The sequence below is a fragment of the Salmo trutta genome, chromosome 14 (assembly GCF_901001165.1).
Source record: "Salmo trutta chromosome 14, fSalTru1.1, whole genome shotgun sequence".
Taxonomy (NCBI): Eukaryota; Metazoa; Chordata; class Actinopteri; order Salmoniformes; family Salmonidae; genus Salmo; species Salmo trutta.
The window spans coordinates 38,070,663-38,091,707 of record NC_042970.1 but is presented as its reverse complement, the minus strand read 5'-3'; the positions used below and the strand labels follow the sequence as shown (position 1 = coordinate 38,091,707).

The 21,045-nt window shown below is 42.7% G+C and overlaps 1 protein-coding gene across 1 annotated transcript; it reads right to left on the bottom strand.

The window, feature by feature from the left end:
- Positions 1 to 173: 173 nt before the first annotated feature.
- LOC115208018 (TBC1 domain family member 20-like) lies at positions 174 to 12,256 on the bottom strand. Its single transcript, XM_029775723.1, has 8 exons — positions 11,776 to 12,256; positions 9,718 to 9,903; positions 7,337 to 7,417; positions 6,580 to 6,766; positions 6,113 to 6,214; positions 5,836 to 5,977; positions 5,304 to 5,488; positions 174 to 1,748 (listed from the first exon to the last, which is right to left on the bottom strand). The coding sequence occupies exons 1-8, from the start codon at positions 11,831 to 11,833 to the stop codon at positions 1,481 to 1,483; spliced, it is 1,209 nt and encodes a 402-aa protein (XP_029631583.1). The 5' UTR covers positions 11,834 to 12,256; the 3' UTR covers positions 174 to 1,480.
- Positions 12,257 to 21,045: the final 8,789 nt, after the last annotated feature.

Genomic DNA, 21,045 nt, shown 5'->3' with positions numbered 1-21,045 from the left:
GTGCTGCTTTGAGTAATTTTTAGCCCTTAGCGTAAACAAAGATGGTAGAAACCTTAAATAGACACTAGTGATTTTCAACGTTTCCTTCATATTTTCACTACTGCATTCACCTTAAAGAAACACTCTATATGTAGCGATACATAGGAACTAAACAGATATGTCCACTCAACCTATGCAGTTTGCATTGATTTTTTTATTGTTCTCATGACAAATATAACAATTCAACATAAAAGGCAGATAAAAACCATTGCAATGATACAGAATGAGGCTATTTCAGTGCAATGAAAACCATCCATGGCTAACACTGATGGAGTCAACAGGCACCGCTGAGTATCTGCGTGTCACAATCGAGTCGACTACACACGATTCTACTCATGTATCTCTGTTGAACAAATTTCAGTAGGTCCAATGCGACACATTTTTCAAATCGTGTCAACTGTAGTCAATAAGCTCAAGCGACATTTCTTAAAATTAAATGTGCAAAAAACCTTGTCATTTCTACAACCAGGCCATTTGGTGAGTTTGGTTGAAATGTGAGGATAGGGTGTGCAAACAATGTAATAGGACTTCATTATTGTGCAATAAAAGCATGGGATCAAGCTAAGGCTCATGGGATGTCTGGGAGTGCTATCGGTGCTTTGTCGCAGCTCACAAAGCTAACCTATTCCAAACCTAACCTAATTTAGGCATGCTGTGGAAAAGAACTATTGCAAATTGTCATCCATAAAGTCAGAAAGACCCAAATGGATTCCTTTAATTTAATGTTAAATATGGGTGTGTTTGTACAAAAATTATATTTCCTATAACTTAACAATAATAAATGATGCTTTAGAAAATTAGAAAATGAAGTGCTAAACAAAGACGGGACTAAGACATGTGTATTTGGTCTCGGTACAGAATGAAAGGAAAGGAAGAGGGACATGATGTGTTGAAGGCAGAGGATTCAACTTGATGATCTGCCGGGGGGGGGACCATGCCAGTGGCGGGCTAGCGGGATCTCTGTCCTTGTGCCAACATGGCCCATGTGAGGTTCAGAGGGACATTTAACTCACCCTTGAACCTGATCGCACAGACCGTCTAAAATGAAACCCTATTCCCTATACAGTGCACTACATAGGGAGCCATTTCAGACACATCCACACTCTCACACACGCTCTTCATTGGCAGCAGTTTCGACCCCAGTGACAACTCTTCAACCTAGGAAACCTAAGTCTTTGCTACAAGTTGTCGCTTGCCATCACTCCTAATAGTTTAATCTCTCTCAGCACAACATTTATCACCATTCGGTTATTTTATTAACAAATATAAATACAACGTCGACAGTCAAGTCTCTGTTCCATTCACGTCCTTCATATTAATGTGGAAAAGAACTCCATATTCTCTTTACAAAGATCTCTATTCTCTCTCCTTCCCGTGGATGTCTTCTGCTGTATTGTCCGTCAGCCCCCTTCACTCGCCTACAAGTCCCCTTCTCTCTCTCTCAGGGAAAGAGGTGTAGGTCCAGTTTGGGCGCCCACTCTAGGGCCGTGTTGACCAGGGTTAGGGCGGCTGCCCCCAGGGCCACAGTGAGCCCCATGACGGCCAGTCGGACGAAGCGCCGAGCCGCGGTGGGTTGGGCGGTCGCCACCATAGCACCTGCAGCAGCTCCCTTCAGCGCCTGCTTCTCTCTCCGCCGCCTCCGCAGCACCGTGTCCGGCTGCTGCTGCTCCGGGGTCAGATCAAAGTCTTTAAAGGTGGAGGCTGCCATCCTGAGAGACAGATGGCAATGGTTTTAACACCAGGCGGCTACAGCCATGTTCAAATTCAAGAGTCATTGCTTAATATGGTGATAAGTACATGATAACAGACCTATAGGCTAATGTGAAGGAGGAGACAGAGGACAATGTTATTAACACCAGGCAGCTACTGTTGGGACAGCGCAGAGGAATTTGCATGATTTCATGGCTGTTTGGGGCTAACCGTGTTACTTGTTCTAGTACAAACTAGTTATATTGGTCTCCCATACTAGTGGTACAGCTTAGAACAAATATCAGAAGGAAGGACATGTATTTTCCTAAATATACAGAGCCTTCGCTTGGGGTATGTGTGTATTTCTATAAACTAGGATACCCGTGACGATTTCCTAAACTGGACAACTTGTTACAGCTGTTGAGAAGTAATTGATAATAATCTGCCAATTTTTGTCATGTCATTATATTAAGATATAAGGGGGTTGAATAGCTATATTCAACTAAATACAAGAGTTGATTTAAAACCTGTTTTAACCCTTTCTCGTGGTTTGTGTTGACGGATTTCTCCAAAATTGTATGACATAAAACACATCTTGTCTGTCCTTGCATTTATGGCAATGTAAGTTGTCGTTATATAATATATTACGCATGAATCAGTTAAATTAGACATTGAACTTGAACCCTGTAAGAATCCTGGATTTTTTTGTATGGAGATCTCAGAATTTTCAATTTCAAGTTAATGTCACATGCATAAGTACAGTGAATTACCTTTCTTGCAAACTCAAAACCCAACAATGCAATAATCAATAACAATGTAATACTAGAAAAAAAATTAAAATAGGAAGAGCATAATAAGTAAGCAAGCATACTATATACACGGTCAGTTTCAATACCATATTTACAATGTGCAGGGACACTGGAGTGATGGAGGCAGATATGTATAGGGGTAAGGTGACTAGGCAACAGGATATATGATAAACAGAGTAGCAGCAGTTTGTATGTGAGTGAGTGTGCGTGTGTGTGTAGGGTCAGTAGAAATTCAATTGTGCATATTAAGTGTGAGTGAACAGATGAAGTGTGTGTGGAAATGTGTAGGGCCCCGTGATTGTGCATAGAGACAGTGCACAAATAAAAATAAAAAGTTCAATTTATTAGTCCATGTAGCTATTTATCAATCTTAATGCTTGTATAAGCTGTTTAACAGCCTGTTGTTGCCAGACTTGATGCACCGGTACCTTTTGCCATACGGAAGCAGAGAGAATAGTCCATGGCCTGGGTGGTTGGAGTCTTAACGATTTTCCGGACCTTCCTACCACGCCGCAGTGTAACATTTTGTGTCTCCTTATGTTACGGCGTGAAAACAGTTTTTTTTGGGCACACAAATCCCAAATAATGTATGTGATTGCAAACAACGAATGCTTCTAACCGAGTCACCTTACCTTTATACTTAAAACCTAAATCGACACTGTGGTTCTTCAATAATTATGCATAATACTTGATGCATATTTGGTGTCGAGCTGTTTAATTACGCAGCGATATTTTCACACATCATCATCTGATCCAGGAAGGAATTTTCTGAATGACAGCCAAGTGAGGAACAGCTGTTGTGACGGCGCATGCGATTAAAACAACAGCCCAAGTGTTCGCAAGGAATGTCAAGAATATTTGTCTCATTCGTTACGCTGGTGAAGACAGTTGTGCCTGGATCCACGTCGGATCGAATATCCCTAGTGAATTGTTGTTGATCATCGGTTGTTGTCGGTTTGATTTCCAGCAGGATCTCGTTAGACTTAACAGAGAATGCGTCAAGGTAACGAGTTCATGATTGGACACAGTCTACTGTGTGCAATTGTGCAGGACAGACTATTGCGCAACACCCAACGCTATTCCTAATAATTATTCTGGATATATATGACAACAAATGACATAGCCTAGTGGGCTTATTTGACAATATGATCTGGTAATGAAATAACATGAACAAAAGCTGAAGAACATGCGCACATCCAGGTACTTTCTGCAGGTGCTGGAGTTGTAGGCAAACTCATGGAAAACTCCGCACACTGCTGCTCACGCTCCCAGGTGATATTTATCTACAACAATGCCTGATGAAGACCTAAGGGTCGAAACGTTGTTGTAGATAAATATCGCCTGGGTTTTTCAATTAAACAACATGATAAATACATTTTGGTTTCCATGTTACAACTGCAATGTTAAACAATACAAGGAGCTTGAAGTAGCCTACTTGAATTTGGAGCTCAGAAATTCAAATACTGGTATAGGCCTAGCTTAATGTAATTATTGTAGTCAATTGATACATTCTCATGCTCCCTTATAATTATCTGTGATTTCATTTTTGATCAGTTTTTTGTGAGAGATGTCGCCTCGTTTGTTTCCCGCTACTTCAATTGAAGGGTGTTACTCTACTCTGTTGAGGTAAAACCATGTGTGATTATTATGAGGACGACAACATCTAATGTTGGCTTCAACTTGGCTTTCCATACAAATCCTTCCATTAAAAAAAGAAACTGTTTTTTGGTGGCGCTCTCTTTATAAAAAGAGGGATGGTGAGATTCAAATGGTGAGATTAATGCTACCGCTATTCATGGCTTTGTGTGTGCCTGCGTCTGCCAAACAGGAAACAGAAAAGTCGCCAGTCTATGTAGTCATGCAATGTCCACATTATTCTCATATTGTAGAATGTAATAATTGAATATCAATGCCTAAGCAAGGCCTATTATTTCTGAAGTGGTTATGGCCTACTTTTTGCATGCTTTTGGGGGAGGGAAGGTTCTATATTAACATTTTACATTTACATTTTAGTCATTTAGCAGACGCTCTTATCCAGAGCGACTTACAGTAGAGTGCATACATTCTATTACATTTTTAAATACTGGCCCCCCGTGGGAATCGAACCCACAACCCTGGCGTTGCAAGCGCCATGCTCTACCAACTGAGCTACAGTGGGACTAAGCCCTATATGTACAATTATATAAATGAACCCTGCTTAAAGGATGTATAGTCCTAGACCTATGTTGTTGTATAGCTGGAGTTATGGGCCAATTTGCATATATTCACAGTTATTCCTCAAAGTACACATTTGGAACTGCATAAAAAGGTATTTTAGTTTAGTTTCAAACTATTTAGAAATGTTTATCCCAATGTCACACATTGGCCCCATTATTTATAGAAAGACACATGTACATGTTCAAATTCCTGTGTCATTGTTTAAATACGCTGGAAATAAGTACATGATAATAGTCGTACAGGCTAGTGTGAAGGAGTAGACAGAATTAGCTCAGTCTCAGGTTATTAGCGCACAGTTCACCTGTCAGGGGAGATGAATGTTATTCTGTCAGGTTACACTCTCATCTCAGTGTTAATGAGGGAATTCGACTCGCAACAGCAGGTAAAAAGAGGAGGGGGGAAAGAGAGAGAAAAAGAAAGGGGAAACGATAGAAAAAGGAAAAGAGGCTTGGAGAAGGGAGATGTAGGAGGAGGTAGAGGATCTAGTGGGGGCGGGCGAGAGAGAATCCATGGGAGAGACTACGTGACAGAGACAAGCGAGAGGCTTACTGTTGACTGTACTGCTGGGCAGCCTCCCTGGCCAGCTCGGAGGGGGGGAACTGGACAAAGAGGTCTCCTGCGCGGCTGATGAGCGTCTCGTAGGGCAGGTCCTGGGGGATCTGGGACAGGAGGTGGTGCACCGATGCCATGTCACACTCACAGTCCAACACCTCATCCTCCCGGTACTGCACAATCTGGAACAGACACCAACCAAACGGCGTGCACACACCCACAGTACAACAAGCAGTTAACATTTTATTGAATTCAATAGATGTTGTTATCAAACTTCTACAGCAACTTAGAAGACATTGTCCGAAGACAAGAACACAGCATAAGTGGTCAGCTAAGCTCTTTGCTGCTGGGAAAAAAACATGTTTTTTTAAAAATAAAACACTAGTTGTGAGGCACATTTGAACTCTAAGGATGGCTAAAGCCACATTTCTAAATATCAGATCCATGTCAACTGACAAAAGGAAAAAGAGGGTTATGTTTGGAGTCACTTAGAAAAATGCTCTACTTTAGTCCCAAAAAGAACGCTCACCACAGCAGCAAAGTAGATTGGCATCAGGGGATGGCAGGCCAGGAAGAAGTCATACAACCGCACGACGTGGCGGAAATCTGACAGGACATGGCCAAACCAGGTGATGAGCCAGCTAAGGGCAAAGATGGTGCCCACCTCCGCCCTGAGGACACAAAACGTAGTGACACCCATTTAGCAGTAAGTCACATTATTGGTATTATAGCTACATTAGTTGTGCTCATTAGTTATTTGAACAAATTACTGATTGTACTAACAGAACAAGAGAAAATATGCTTACTGCTGCATGAAGTCATGCACCTCTGGATTGACCCTCTCGATGATTGGCATCAGATAGTTAAGGATGTGTTTAGTGTTGTCCATGGTGGGGTCCATAAAGTCCCTGCAGTAAAGGAACAGGAGAGACAAACTGGACACTTGACAACCTGAACCAGAATCAGATAATCAACAAAACAGTCTGTCAAATCCTAAAAATAGAAAGTAGCACTGCGTATTGTTAAATTAAATGCTTCCAGACTTGCCTCGTCTCCACTAGCAACTGTATAGGATGACTCATCTAGCCAACTGTGCACAGTTTACAGTTATTTAAACCTGCACACAGTATAGAATGCTGAAACTAACAGGAGGTGCTGCTATTGTATTGTAACTGGCTACGTTCTCTTTTCTACATGGCTTCCCTTCTACTTAAAACCCCTTTGAAAGCCAAGCTCCTATGGGAGGGGAGCACCTAGAGAGACAGAGACCCACCTAAGGTGGTGCGTGGAGAGTTTCTCCACCAGAGCGGTAGCAAGCCGCTCGCCCAGCACCAGCAGGAAGGTGACCACGATGTCATGGTAGCCCTGGTAGTAGTGCAGCTGAGTGTTCCTTCCCAGCACCCGCAGGATGATGTCAATCAACTCCTCCTGGAGGCTCTCACGCTGCTCGTCTGGCATGCCTACACAGGGAGATGAGTCAAAAGTCAAAAGGTCACTAGTCAAAAGGCCCAGTTGATTTCCTTATTATGGGCCAAATCCTAACTAGGGAAAAGCATGTATAACTTGGCATTTGTGTATCTTATGCACTGATGTCAACAGGAGACCGAGTTATGCAGGCAGCTCCCAAATTAGGCTTCTGTAGTATACAACTGGAAAAGACGGTCACAACCTTCCTGACAAAATGACCAAGCTTTCGCATGCAAAAAGGTTGCTCTGAATTCTTGGCCAGTGAAACACAAGCATGGCAGAATTCCAATGAATTCCAAAGCACCCAGTAATCAGATTATGCTTTCTCCACTTTGGGACTTTCTGCTGCTTTAATGAATAAAAGCAATAACATACAGACATCTAGGACAGACATCTAGGACACTCTCCAAAAGAAACAAATACAAACTGACAGGGTTGCGTAGTCTGTAGGCCTACATCACACAAGTCAAATTCAAGCGGGACGCAGGCAGATCAGACAATGATGACCAACCACACCACTGCCCCACGTGATTTAGTGCTATTCTAAGACCAGTGTCACTCACCAGGGGGGAATCTTCGCAGGGAACGCTGGACATCCAACAGCACCTGGTTATAGTCCTTATTATTCTCCCGCTCTACTTCCTCTGGAGAAGAGAGAGATCAGGTCACACTTAACTAGGGGTGAACATATCGGAATCGGACGATATTAGCTAAAAACGCCGACATCGGTATCGGCCGATGTCTAGTTTAACACCGATGTGCAAAACCGATGTCAAAGCTGACGTTCATACCTATATAAACGTAGGTACATGACGTAATGATGCCACGTAAAATTTGGCGCTAAACGTGCAACACAGCATTCCTAACCTAGCCCACAGAATGTCTGCTGTGTGGATCGAGCAGTCAACAAGACGAGCAGTAATTTGAAAGAGTAAGAACATTTCAGCGAGACAACTCAAAGGTGAAATCCATTAAAGCTAAGATAATGGATTCATTGCCCTTGATAATCAACCGTTCTCTGTCGTGGGTGATGTTGGCTTTCGCCGACTGGTCGGGCACCGGTAAACACTACCAAGTGTGCTATTTTTCAGATGTTTCCCTACCGGAGTTACACAGTAATAGCGTCACTGCTATTAGCTTCAAGACAAAAATACTATGGAAAACCGTTTGGGTCTTTGTGTGTCAAAAAAGATACAGTAGCACTGTCTAAGCTGTACAAAAAAGTCTACAAACAAGAAAACACCGGTCACGAACTATGTGTTTTCAATACCGCGTTGGTAATAAAGCATCATTTGTTTGACCGCAACAACTGGGGTAGTTAGCTTTAGCTTGGTACGGAGATAGCACCAATATAACCGGCCTGAAAACAATGACCAGTAGAAACTGCAGTCATTTTCATTATTCTTAGCAATGATTTAGGAATCCTTGTGAGTAAGTATTAGCTAGGTTGCCACTTGTTGTTCGCCTATTGAAATTGAACTTCAGTTCGTGAAAATAAATAGCTAGCCAACTACTTAACCCTGTTGCCCATAGCTAACATTATAAGATTCAGCTGGCTTCATTTGGCTAGTGAGGCTCGACCGGACCGGGTTATGGAGCTAGCCACAATAAGGATTGGGCACAAAAAAGGAATTTGCAGTTTGCCTTCAAAATAAAAGTAGGTCATTGACAGTGATGAAAATAAATACAAATAGTAGAATTATGCCATACTTTTATTCTGAAGGCTAACCGCAAAGTCCACTGTTGTGGCTAATCCTTATTGTGACTAGCTTCACATAGATGGGTCTGACCACCATTAATCAAATAAGAACTGTCTTATAAATTAGGGTTATTTTAGATGATGACACCTAGCTATACAGCTACTGAAACAGATGTCATTTTGCTATGTTTTTGGGGAAGAACATTGTTTGAATCCATGAGCTAGCTAGCTTTTTTTTAATGACCAGCACTGTAGGTGCGCGAGACAACTTTACCAGCATCATAGCATACATCAATGAATTGTTATGACATAGGAAATACGAGTGAGTGGTACATGACGAAAATGTGTAATAACTACGTAAAAAATGTACCAACCCGTTAAATTATTATATTCAGGTCCTGATTGGTTAACAAGCTTAATCGACACGTCAAATCGTGTTAAATAGTATATTTTAAGACACGAAAAGACCCAAACGGCATTCCATACAAATCCTGGTTGAGAATGAAACGACTGAACAAATGAACAACGAAACAGCACAGCAAGTGAAAGAAATAGGATTTGATTATGTTTTACTGGTAATGGGGACATATGTAAATGCCAACAAAATAACTTTTTGGTCAGTGTGGTGTGTGTGTGTAACCTTTATTTAACTAGGCAAGTCAGTTAAGAACAAATTCTTATTTACAATGACGGCCTACCCTGGCCAAACCCGGACGACGCTGGGCCAATTGTGCACCGCCCTATGGGACTCCCAATCACAGCCGGATGTGATACAGCCTGGATTCGAATCAGGGACTGTAGTGGAGCATCTTGCACAGAGATGCAGTGCCTTAGACCGCTGCATCCGTGTGTTAACTATTTAACTGTAAAAGAATGCTTAAAAAGGACACAAAAATTCAAAATATCGGTATCGTTTTTTTTGGCAAGGAAAATATTGGATATCTATATTGGCCAAAAATGTCATATTGGTGCATTACTACTGTTAACCACCAACTGTTGTTGGGCGCATGGAAGGTATATAGGCAATTGCAGTGGGGATGTGGACTCCTGTAATTTATGAAACTATCAGGTTCAGCAATTAGTAGACTAACTCAAGTGACAAAATCTGCTGTCAATTAAGCTCAGACCCTAAATCCCCCTTAAAAATAACTTCAATACATGCCCCTACGCTTGATACAGGACTATTACCCTTTTTAGCCTTAGTGGCATCCCTGGTCTGTCAGTGGCAGTGGCCAGGCAACTCACCTGGTTTCTCAGGCAGGATGTCGGTGGGCACGTTGAGCAGCCGTGGCCACACTTTACAGCGGATCTCATCAGTGAGCAGCCCCCCCTCGCTGATGGCCATCCTCCTCAGCACTGCCACATCAACTGGCGTCACGTTCAGGGCCTGAGAGATCTCTGCCAACTTCCTCTTCCTCCGGGAGTCCCCATCTGTCCACATGACAACAGTTCAGGTGAGGTCTCAACTCACAGCAGTTACAGTAGCACAGTGGCCATTCGCCAGAACATCCTCCTGAGATAGCTAAACTTGGAAGCGGACAGGCAAAGTATCCATCAGACCTGGGGTTCCCAAACGTTTTTACTCAGGCCCCCCTTCCAGCATTGAGGAACACATTCCGAACCCCCCCCCCCCCCCCCCACGCACACACGTCACGTCTATTTCTATAGGCACAAGCACTGTTCACACCCCTCTTGTTAACGCAGAGAACATTTTGTAGGTTAAAAGCTAATTAGTGCAATTCTACACATTTTGTCATATTTATTGTTTATTTATATGATATTTAAGTGGCTCAAACATTACAACAAAATTTATGGGCTAAAAAACGTTAGCTGACATGCGCTAGTTGATCTGGACATTTCTGACAAGTTATAAATAGCGCTCTAAGGTATGCAATAACCAGTGGTGTAAAGTACTTAAGTAGTACTTTAAAGTATTTTTACTTAAGTAGTTTCTTTAGGCATCTGTACTTTACTATTTACATTTTTGACAACTTTTACTTTTTCTCCACTACATTCCTAAAGAAAATAATGTGCTTTTTACTCCATACATTTTCCCTGACACCCAAAAGTACGTTACATTTTCAATGCTTAGCAGGACAGGAATCGGTCCAATTCACTCACTTATCAAGACAACATCCCTGGTCATGTCTACTGCCTCTGATCTGTAGGACCCACTAAACACAAATGCTATGTTTGTAAATTATGTCTGAGTGTTGGAGATAGCCCCTGGCTATCTGTAAAAAAACAACAACAAAAACAGTCTGATGTGCTTATAACATAACATAAGACACTCACTAATCACAAACGCTTAATTATGTCTGAGTGTTGGAGATAGCCAGGGGCTATCTGTAAAAAAACACATAAAAACAAGAAAATGGTGCTGTGTGGTTTGCTTAATATCAGGAATTTGAAAGGATGTATACTTTTACTTTTGATACTCAAGTAGATTTAAAACCAAATACTTTTTGACTTTTACTAAAGTAGTATTTTTCTGGGTGACTTTCACTTGATAATTGGGTACTTTTTCCACCATTGGCAATGACTGACATATGACAAGAGGAAAACTGATGATGCACTACCCAATTTCGACATTTCACCTTGTGCATTCTACTATTAAAACTTTCAAGAATAAGTTGAAAGCTGGACTGAGTTCCTAAAATAAAATAAAACATTTTGTTTAGGAAACACTGCATCATACAAGCAAGTACATACCTGACAAAACTGAACTGCAGACACCCAGCTGACTGAAGTGTGAGGGAGTACTTCAGTCAAATAACCACTGGGTTGGGGAGTTACAACCATCGTGTAATGTAACGTTAGTACCTGGCTAGCCCAATTCATGACCTTTTGACAGTCCCCCTGCACTGTGCCTTTTCTGGATATTGATGTCACTGTGCCACACAAACTGGGAATACTTGTGTGCTTTCAGGAGTATTACATACTTATTACAGTTAATTTAGCTATGTATTTTAAGGAAGCCCGTTCTATTATACGTTCCTAGTACTGTTCCGGTGATTGGTGAAAGATTTAAGGAGACTATGTCAAATAATGCCTGGTTAACTACCAGTCAATGGTGTGTTGTTAGCTAACGTTAATGCATTTCGTTTTCCAGCTGTTAACGTAAACGTTAGCTAGCTAATCTAGTTTAAACAAGTTTGCAAACATGCGTCATGACAACTAGTTAGCTAGACACATTCGTCACATCCTCTCAACTAATTGGGTAACTAGCTAACAGCTAGCTAACGTTAACTAGCTAGCTAAACAGAAAAACAATGAATGTCCATGACGTTAGAATAACGTTACCTTGTTTTCCAATCCCATTCAAAGGTGAAGACGCACCAACACTTCTAGATCTTTTCATGGTTTCCACACTACAATCTTCTCGTCATCGTAGATTATACTATTGGATAGATATATTTTTCTTTCTCCAAACTGATTAGCTGTACATGACAAATGTTCCCAATACCAAACTAGCCTAGCTAGCTAAATAGATCAGTTATTGACGTCATTCAGCTATTGGTTATTTTATCGCAAAGTATAGCCAATTTCAAACATTAGATTACTCACATAATTAACAACATAATAATTTAGAGAGATACAATTTAGCTAGCCACGTTACGCTTTTACCGGACAAATAATTTGATCAAAGACGGTACAGTATGAAGATAGGCTAAAACTGCTTCTCCAATAGAATTCCCCGATCACACTTGTAGGCGGTGTCATGGCGACGTTGGATAGCAAGGCTCATGCGTATAAACATGTAATCGGGACTAACGGTCGTCTAGCACCAAACTCCGCAAGTGCAGGCCGTCAAATCAACGGAAATCTTTCGATATCAAGTCGTTTTTGATATAAATGAAAACGTGTCAGTTTGTTACTTTCACAAGGTTGGGGTAACACCATGTTCGACTACTTAAAACATTGGGTCGAATCTAAGTTGTGCCTTTAGATTTAGAGAAAATTACAAACTAAATAATAATTGTTCACTTCCCTCATTGACTTCCCGCCTCGTCTGTTTAGCCAGCATTCCCGGAAGTCTCGTAATGTTGCGCCTCTGGGTTTAGAAACTCTGTGATTCGATGCTTTGGAGAATGTGCCCGCGCTGATTGCTGTCGTGCAGGGGCATATTCATTACGGAAACCGTTTACTTACAGAGTACTGTCTATGGTTTAGCGTTTAAGAACCAAACGGAAGAAAACATAGCAAAACGACAGTTTTTGTTAAGTCCCTCCACGTTTCGTTCAGTTTGCTTCCGTTTAAAAATTTTGAAATACGTAATGAAATACGCTACAGGTGATGATGACGTAAAGAGCAAGGATGCTGCTCGAACCCGTCTTTTTTAATATATATATATATATATATATATATATATATATATATATATTTTTTTTATACGAGGTTACCCGAAGCCTCTGCCCTTTTCAACAAGGGTTGTATTCCTACCACATACAGACCCAATCAGTCGATATAATCGAGAACTATCATCAGAAGTCACGGGATATGAATCAGAGGGGCACCCACTAGTAAGTCAGAAGGTTCAAATCAACGTTTCATATCGTAATTTCCGAGTAGGCAAAAAGCATCAACCACGGTTGTTATTACACCCAGCATAAATTGGTGGGGGTAATGAGTAATACATTAATTTGGCTCTAATATATTAACTTCACATGACTGGGAATCCAGTTATGCATCTGTTAGTCATAGATACCTTTTAAAAAAAAGTAGGGGCGTGGATCAGAACCTGTCAGTATCTGGTGTGTAGCATAACACATCTCCTTGCATAGAGGTGATCAGACTGTTGATTGTGGCCTGTGGAATGTTGCCCCATTCCTTATCAATGGCAGTGCGAGGTTGCTGGATATTGGCGGGAACTGGAAAATGCTGTTTTACAGGTTGATCCAGAGCATTCCAAACATGCTCAATGGGTTACATGTCTGGTGAGTATGCAGGCCATTGAAGAACTGGGACATTTTCAGCTTTCAGGAATCGTTTACAGATACTTGCGACATGGGGCTGTGTATTATCATGCTGACACATGAGGTGTTGGTGGCGGATGAATGGTACGACAATAGATCTCAGGATCTCAACACGGTGTCGCTGTGCATTCAAATTGCCATCAATAAAATGCAGTTGTGTTCATTGTCCGTAGCTTATGCCTGCCCATATCATAACCCCACTGTCACCATGGGGCACTCTGTTCACAACATTGACATCAGCAAACCACTCGCCCACACAACACCAAACACGTGGTCCGCGGTTGAGCCCAGTTGGACATATTGCCAATTTCTCTAAAACGGCATTCTCTGGCAACAGCTCTGGTGGACATTGCTGCAGTCAGCATGCCAATTACACACTCCCTCAAAGCTTGAGACATCTGTGGCATTGTGTCTGCCGGCCACATATATAGGTCCAGACGGCCGGCCAGATAGGTAGGTCCAGTCGGCCTGCCAACCAGATAGCTAGTTCCGGTCGGCCAGCCCGTCAGAAATGGAAGCCACATAGCTCGAACCCAGAATCTCTGGTGGCACAGCTAGCACAGCAATGCAGTGCCTTAGACCACTGCGCCACCCGGGAGGCGACCTACCTGTCTTGCCGGCCAACCGGACCTACCTATCTGACTGGCAGGCCGACTGGACCCAACTATCTGTCTGAGACAAGACTGTAACTACTACCAATTGGATACCACGAAATTGGGGAGAAAAAAGGGAAGGTCCGGCCCACCGGCCAGCCAGATAGCTAGAACCGGCCAGCCAGATAGTTAGGTCCGGTCGGCCAGCCAGAGAGCTTGGTCCTGCCGGCAGGCCAACCAGATGGCTAGGTCCGGTCTGCCGGTCGCATAGCTAGGTCCGGCCGGCCAGATAGCTAGGTGCGGTCGGCCAGCCAGATAGCTAGGTGCGGTCGGCCAGCCAGATAGCTTTCTGGTTAGCCTGCCGGCAGGACCAAGCTAGGTCCGGCCGGCCAGATATATAGGTGTGGCCTGCAGGCCGACCATATAGCTAGGTCCGGCTGGCCAGCCAGATAGCTTGGTCCTGCAGGCCGGCCAACCAGATAGTTAGGTCCGGTCTGCCAAATAGCTAGGTCCAGTCACCTGGTAAGATAGCTAGGTCTGGCCGGCCAGATATATATGTACGGCTGGCCAGCCAGATAGGTAGTCCGGTCTGCCAGCAGGCCAGATAGGTGGCTATCTCAAATGTAAAATATATTTTGATTTGTTTAACACTTTTTTGGTTACTACATGATTCCATATGTGTTATTTCATAGTTTTGACGTCTTCACTATTATTCTACAATGCAGAAAATAGTAAAAATAAAGAAAAACCCTTGAATGAGTAGGTGTGTCCGAACTTTTGACTGGTACTGTATGTATTGCCGGCCTGCCAGATAGATAGGTAGGCCCGGCCTGCAGTCCTACGGTATAGCTAGGTCCAGCCGGCCAGATAGATAGGTAGGTCTGGTCTGCCAAATAGCTAGGTCCGGCCGTCCAGGCCAGCCAACCGGCCAGATATGTAGGTCCGTCCGGCCAGATATAGAAGGCTGGCCAGCCAGATAGGTAGGTACGGCAAGCCGGCCGACCAGAGAGGTCCGACCGGCCAGCCAGATACGTAGTTCCGGCTAGCCGGGCAGATACAGTTGAAGTCGGAAGTTTACATACACTTAGGTTGTAGTCATCAAAACTAGTTTTTCAACCACTCCACAAATTTCTTGTTAACAAACTATAGTTTGGGCAAGTTGGTTAGGACATTACTTTGTGCATGACACAAGTCATTTTTCCAACAATTGTTTACAGACAGATTATTTCACTGTATCACAATTCCAGTGGGTCAGAAGTTAACATACACTAAGTTGACTGTGCCTTTAACAGCTTGGAAAATGATGTCATGGCTATAGAAGCTTCTGATAGGCTAATTGACATCATTTGAGTCAATTGGAGGTGTACCTGTGGATGTATTTCAAGGCCTACCTTCAAACTCAGTGCCTCTCTGCTTGACATCATGGGGAAATCAAAAGAACTCAGCCAAGACCTCAGAAAAAAATTGTAGATCTCCACAAGTCTGGTTCATCCTTGGGAGCAATTTCCAAACGCCTGAAGGTACCACATTCATATGTACAAACAATAGTACACAAGTATAAACACCATGGGACCTCACAGTTGTCATACCGCTCAGGAAGGAGACACGTTCTGTCTCCTAGAGATGAACATACTTTAGTGCGAAAAGTGCAAATCAATCCCAGAACAGCAGCAAAGGACCTTGTGAAGATGCTGGAGGAAACAGGTACAAAAGTATCTACATCCACATTAAAACGAGTCCTATATCGACATAACCTGAAAGGCCGCTCAGCATGGAAGAAACCACTGCTCCAAAAGCGCCATAAAAAGCCAAACTACGGTTTGCAACTGCACATGGGGACAAAGATCATACTTTTTGGGGAAGTCCTCTGGTCTGATGAAACAAAAATAGAACCGTTTGGCCATAATGACCAACGTTATGTTTGGAGGAAAAAGGGGGAGGCTTGCAAGCCGAAGAACACCATCCCAACCGTGAAGCATGGGGGTGGCAGCATCATGTTGTGGGGGTGCTTTGCTGCAGGAGGGACTGGTGCACTTCACAAAATAGATGAGTTCATGAGGAAGGACAATTATGTGGATATATTCAAGCAACATCTCAAGACATCAGTCAGGAAGTTAAAGCTTGATCGCAAATGGGTCTTCCAAATGGACAATGACCCCAAGCATACCAAAGTTGTGGCAAAATGGCTTAAGGACAACAAAGTCAAGGTATTGGAGTGGCCATCACAAAGCTCTAACCTCAATCCTATAGAACATTTGTGGGCAGAACTGAAAAAGCATGTGCGAGCAAGGAGGCCTACAAACCTGACTCCGATACACCATCTCTGTCAGGAGGAATGAGCCAAAATTCACCCAACTTATTGTGGGAAGCTTGTGGAAGGCTACCCGAAACATTTGACCCAAGTTAAACAATTTATAGGCAATGCTACCAAATACTAATTGAGTGTATGTAAACTTCTGACCCACTGGGAATGTGATGAAAGAAATAAAACCTGAAATAAATAATTCTCTCTACTATTATTGATATTTCACATTCTTAAAATAAAAAGTGGTGATCCTAACTGACCTAAGACAGGCAATTGTTACTAGGATTAAATGTCAGGAATTGTGAAAAACAGTTTAAATGTATTTGGCTAAGGTGTATTTAAACTTCCGACTTCAACTCTAGGTAGGTCTGGCCGGCCAGCCAGATACAGTGCATTCATGAAGTATTCAGACCCCTTGACTTTTTCCACATTTTGTTACATTACAGCCTTATTCTAAAATTGATTCCATAATTTTTTCCCCTCATTAAACTACACACAATTCCCCATAATGACAAATTGAAAACAGGTTTTTATAAATGTTTGCAAATGTATAAAAAATTAAAAACAGAAATACCTTATTTATGTAAGTAAATAAAGTATGCCATGAGACTCAAAATTGAGCTCAGGTGCATCCTGTTTCCATTGATCATCCTTGACATGTGTCTACAACTTGATTGTGTCCACAACCTATGGTAAATTCAGTTGATTGGACATGATTTGGAAAGGCTCACACCTTTCCAAATCACAGGATCACAGGAAAATGAATGGCGCAAAGTACAGCGAGATCCTTGATGAAAACCTGCTCAGGACCTCAGACTGGGGCGAAGGTTCATTTTCCAACAGGACAACGACCCTAAGCACACAGCCAAGTCAATGCAGGAGTGGCTTCGGGACAAGTCTCTGAATGTCCTTGATTGGCCCAGCCAGAGCCCGGACTTGAACTCGATCTAACATCTCTGGAGAGACCTGAAAATAGCTCTGCACCAATGCTCCCCATCCAATCTGACAGAACTTGAGAGGATCTGCAGAGAAGAATGGGAGAAACTCTCTAAATACAGGTGTGGCAAGCTTGTAGCGTCATACCCAAGAAGACTCGAGGCTGTAATCGGGGGTCTGAATACTTATGTAAATGTAATTTCAGTTAATTTTTTATTAATATATTTGCAAAAATGTCCTAAAAACCTGTTTTTGCTTTGTCATTATGGGATATTGTGTGTAGATTGATGAGGGAAAAAACAATTTAATCAATTTTAGAATAAGGCTGTCACGTAACAAAATTTGGATCAAGTCAAGAAGTCTGAATACTTTCTAAATGCACTGTAGCTAGGTCCGGCCGGTAGGTAGGTCCAGATAGCTAAGTCCGTCCGGCCAGCCAGATAGCTAGGTCCGGCCGACAAGATAGGCAAGTCCGGACCTACCTAACTGGCCGGCAGGACCTATCTACCTGGCAGGCCGGACAGACCTACAACCTCCTGGCCGGCCAGACCTATCAAACCTATCTACCGGCTGGCCTTACCGATCTACCTGGCTGGACCAACCTACCTTGCCGGCTCGATGGCTGGACCTATCTGGCTGGCCAGTCCTATCTACCTGGCCGACCGGACCTTCCTACCTGGACCAGACCTATCTTCCTGGCCTGTCGGCCCTACACTACATTACCAAAAGTATGTGGACACCTGCCCGTCGAACATCTCATTCAAAGTCATTGGTAATAATATGGAGTTGGTCCCAACTTTGCTGCTGCAAAGCCTCCACTCTTCTGGGAAGGCTTTCCACTATATGTTGGAACATTGCTGTGGGGACTTGCTTCCATTCAGCCACAAGAGCATTAGTGAGGTCAGACACCGATGTTGGGCGATTAAGCCTGGCTCATAGACGGCGTTCCAATTCATCCCAAAGGTGTTCGATCGGGTTGAGGTCAGGGCTCTGTGCAGGCCAGTCAAGTTCTTCCACACGGATCTCAACAAACCATTTCTGTATGGACCTTGTTTTGTGCACAGGGTTATTGTCATGCTGAAACAGGAAAGGGCCTTCCCCAAACAGAATCGTCTAAAAGTTCATTGTATACTGTAGTTTTAAGATTTCCTATCACTGGAACTAAAGATGAAAAAAAAGCCCCAGACCATTATCCTCCTCCACCAAACTTTACTGATGGCACTATGCATTCGGGCAGGTACTGTTCTCCTGGCGTCCGCCAAACTCAGATTCGTCCGTCGGACTGTCAGATGGTGAAGTGTGATTCATTACTCCAGAGAGCGCGTTTCCACTGCTCCAGAGTCCATTGGCGGTGGGCTTTACACCATTCTAGCCAACCCCTGGCATTGCACATGGTCATCTTAAGCTTGTGTGCTCGGCCATAGAAACCCATTTCATGAAGCTCCCAACGAACAGTTATTGTGCTGACATTGCTTCCAAAGGCAGTTTGGAACTCAGTGGTGAGTGTTGCAACCGAGGACAGACAATTTTTACATGCTACACGATTTAGAACTCAGCAGTCCCGTTCTATGAGCTTGTGTGGCCTACCACTTTGCGGCTGAACCGTTGTTGCTCCAATACGTTTACATTTCACAATAACAGCACTTACAGTTGACCGGGACAGTCACCACCACAAAAAGAACTGTGTTAAAATGAGGCTTTACACAACAGACTAGAGCTTTGTTTAATAGATCCTGTAGTACAGTGTTTCCCAACCCTGTTCATCGAGTACCCCCAACAGTACACCTTTTTATTATAACCCTTGACAAGCACACCTGATTAAACTTGTCAACAAGCTCTCAATGAGCTGAATGAGGTATGTTTGTCCATGGCTACAACACAAATGTGTACTACTGCTGTAGTAGATGGCAGGCTCTCCAATACAATGTAGAGGAGTCATGCAATAAATGTGATTGCATGAAGATATAATGTAAATGTGTGAAAAGTACTTTCAAAACCCTCTTTTCCAGGACAAACATACCATACCAGTTTAACATATTTATTCACACAAAACAAAATACATTTTTTTTAGTAAGGCAACACAATATATACAGACAATGATTTATATATGAATACCATATGTACAGTTGAAGTCGACAGTTTACATACACCTTAACCAAATACATTTAAACTCAGTTTCACAATTCCTGACATTTAATCCTAGTAAAAATTGCCTGTCTTAGGTCAGTTAGGATCACCACTTTATTTTAAGATTGTGAAATGTCAGAATAATAGTAGAGAGAATGATTTATTTCAGCTTTTATTTCTTTCATCACATTCCCAGTGGGTCAGAAGTTGACATACACTCAATTAGTATTTGGTAGCATTGCCTATAAATTGTTTAACTTGGGTCAAACGTTTCAGGTAGCCTTCCACAAGCTTCCCACAATAAGTTGGGTGAATTTTGGCCCATTCCTCCTGACAGAGCTGGTGTAACTGAGTCAGATTTGTAGGCCTCCTTGCTCGCACACGCTATTTCAGTTCTGCCCACACATTTTCTATAGGTTTGAGGTCATGGCTTTGTGATGGCCACTCCAATACCTTGACTTTGTTGTCCTTAAGCCATTTTGACACAACTTTGGAAGTATGCTTGGGGTCATTGTCCATATGGAAGACCCATTTACGACCAAGCTTTAACTTCTTGACTAATGTCTTGAGATGTTGCTTTAATATATCCACATAATTGTCCTGCCTCGTGATGCCATCTATTTTGTGAAGTGCACCAGTCCCTCCTGCAGCAAAGCACCACCACAACATGATGCTGCCACCCCCGTGCTTCACAGTTGGGATGGTGTTCTTCGGCTTGCAAGCCTCCCCCTTTTTCTTCCAAACATAACGATGGTCATTATGGCCAACAGTTCCATTTTTGTTTCATCAGACCAGAGGACATTTCTCCAAAAAGTACGATCTTTGTCCCCATGTGCAGTTGCAAACCGTAGTCTGTCTTTTTTATGGCGGTTTTGGAGCAGTGGCTTCTTCCTTGCTGAGCGGCCTTTCAGGTTATGTCGATATAGGACTCGTTTTACTATGGATATAGATACTTTTGTACTGGTTTCCTCCAGCATCTTCACAAGGTCCTCTGCTGTTGTTCTCGGATTTATTTGCACATTTCGCACCAAAGTACCTTCATCTCTAGGAGACAGAACACGTCTCCCTCCTGAGCGGTATGATGGCTGCGTGGCCCCATGGTGTTTATACTTGCGTACCATTGTTTGCACAGATAAACGTGGCACCTTCAGGCATTTGTAAATTGCTCCCAAGGATGAACCAGACTTGTGGAGGTCTACCGTTTTTTTCCTGAGGTCTTGGCTGAATTGTTTTGATTTCCCCATGATGTCAAGCAGAGAGGCACTGAGTTTGAAGGTAGGCCTTGAAATACATCCACAGGTACACCTCCAATTGACTCAAATGATGTCAATTAGCCTATCAGAAGCTTCTAAAGCCATGACATCATTTTCTGGAATTTTCCAAGCTGGAAATGCACAGTCAACTTAGTGTATGTAGACTTCTGACCCACTGGATTTGTGATACAGTGAATTACAAGTGAAATAATCTGTCTAAACAATTGTTGGAAAAATTACTTGTGTAATGCACAAAGTAGATGTCCTAACCGACTTGCCAAAACTATAGTTTGTTAACAAGAAATTTGTGGAGTGGTTGAAAAATGAGTTTTAATGACTCCAACCTAAGTGTATGTAAACTTCCGACTTCAACTGTAAATGTA

Bases quoted from the DNA above. Each gene is read 5' to 3' on its own strand.
- LOC115208018 (XM_029775723.1), bottom strand. From the start codon at position 11,833: ATGAAAAGATCTAGAAGTGTTGGTGCGTCTTCACCTTTGAATGGGATT. The intron at 7,418-9,717 runs GTGAGTTGCCTG...TCTCTTCTCCAG, and splicing joins CATCCTGCCTGAGAAACCAG to AGGAAGTAGAGCGGGAGAAT. The intron at 5,978-6,112 runs GTAAGCATATTT...TTGTGTCCTCAG, and splicing joins GTGCATGACTTCATGCAGCA to GGCGGAGGTGGGCACCATCT.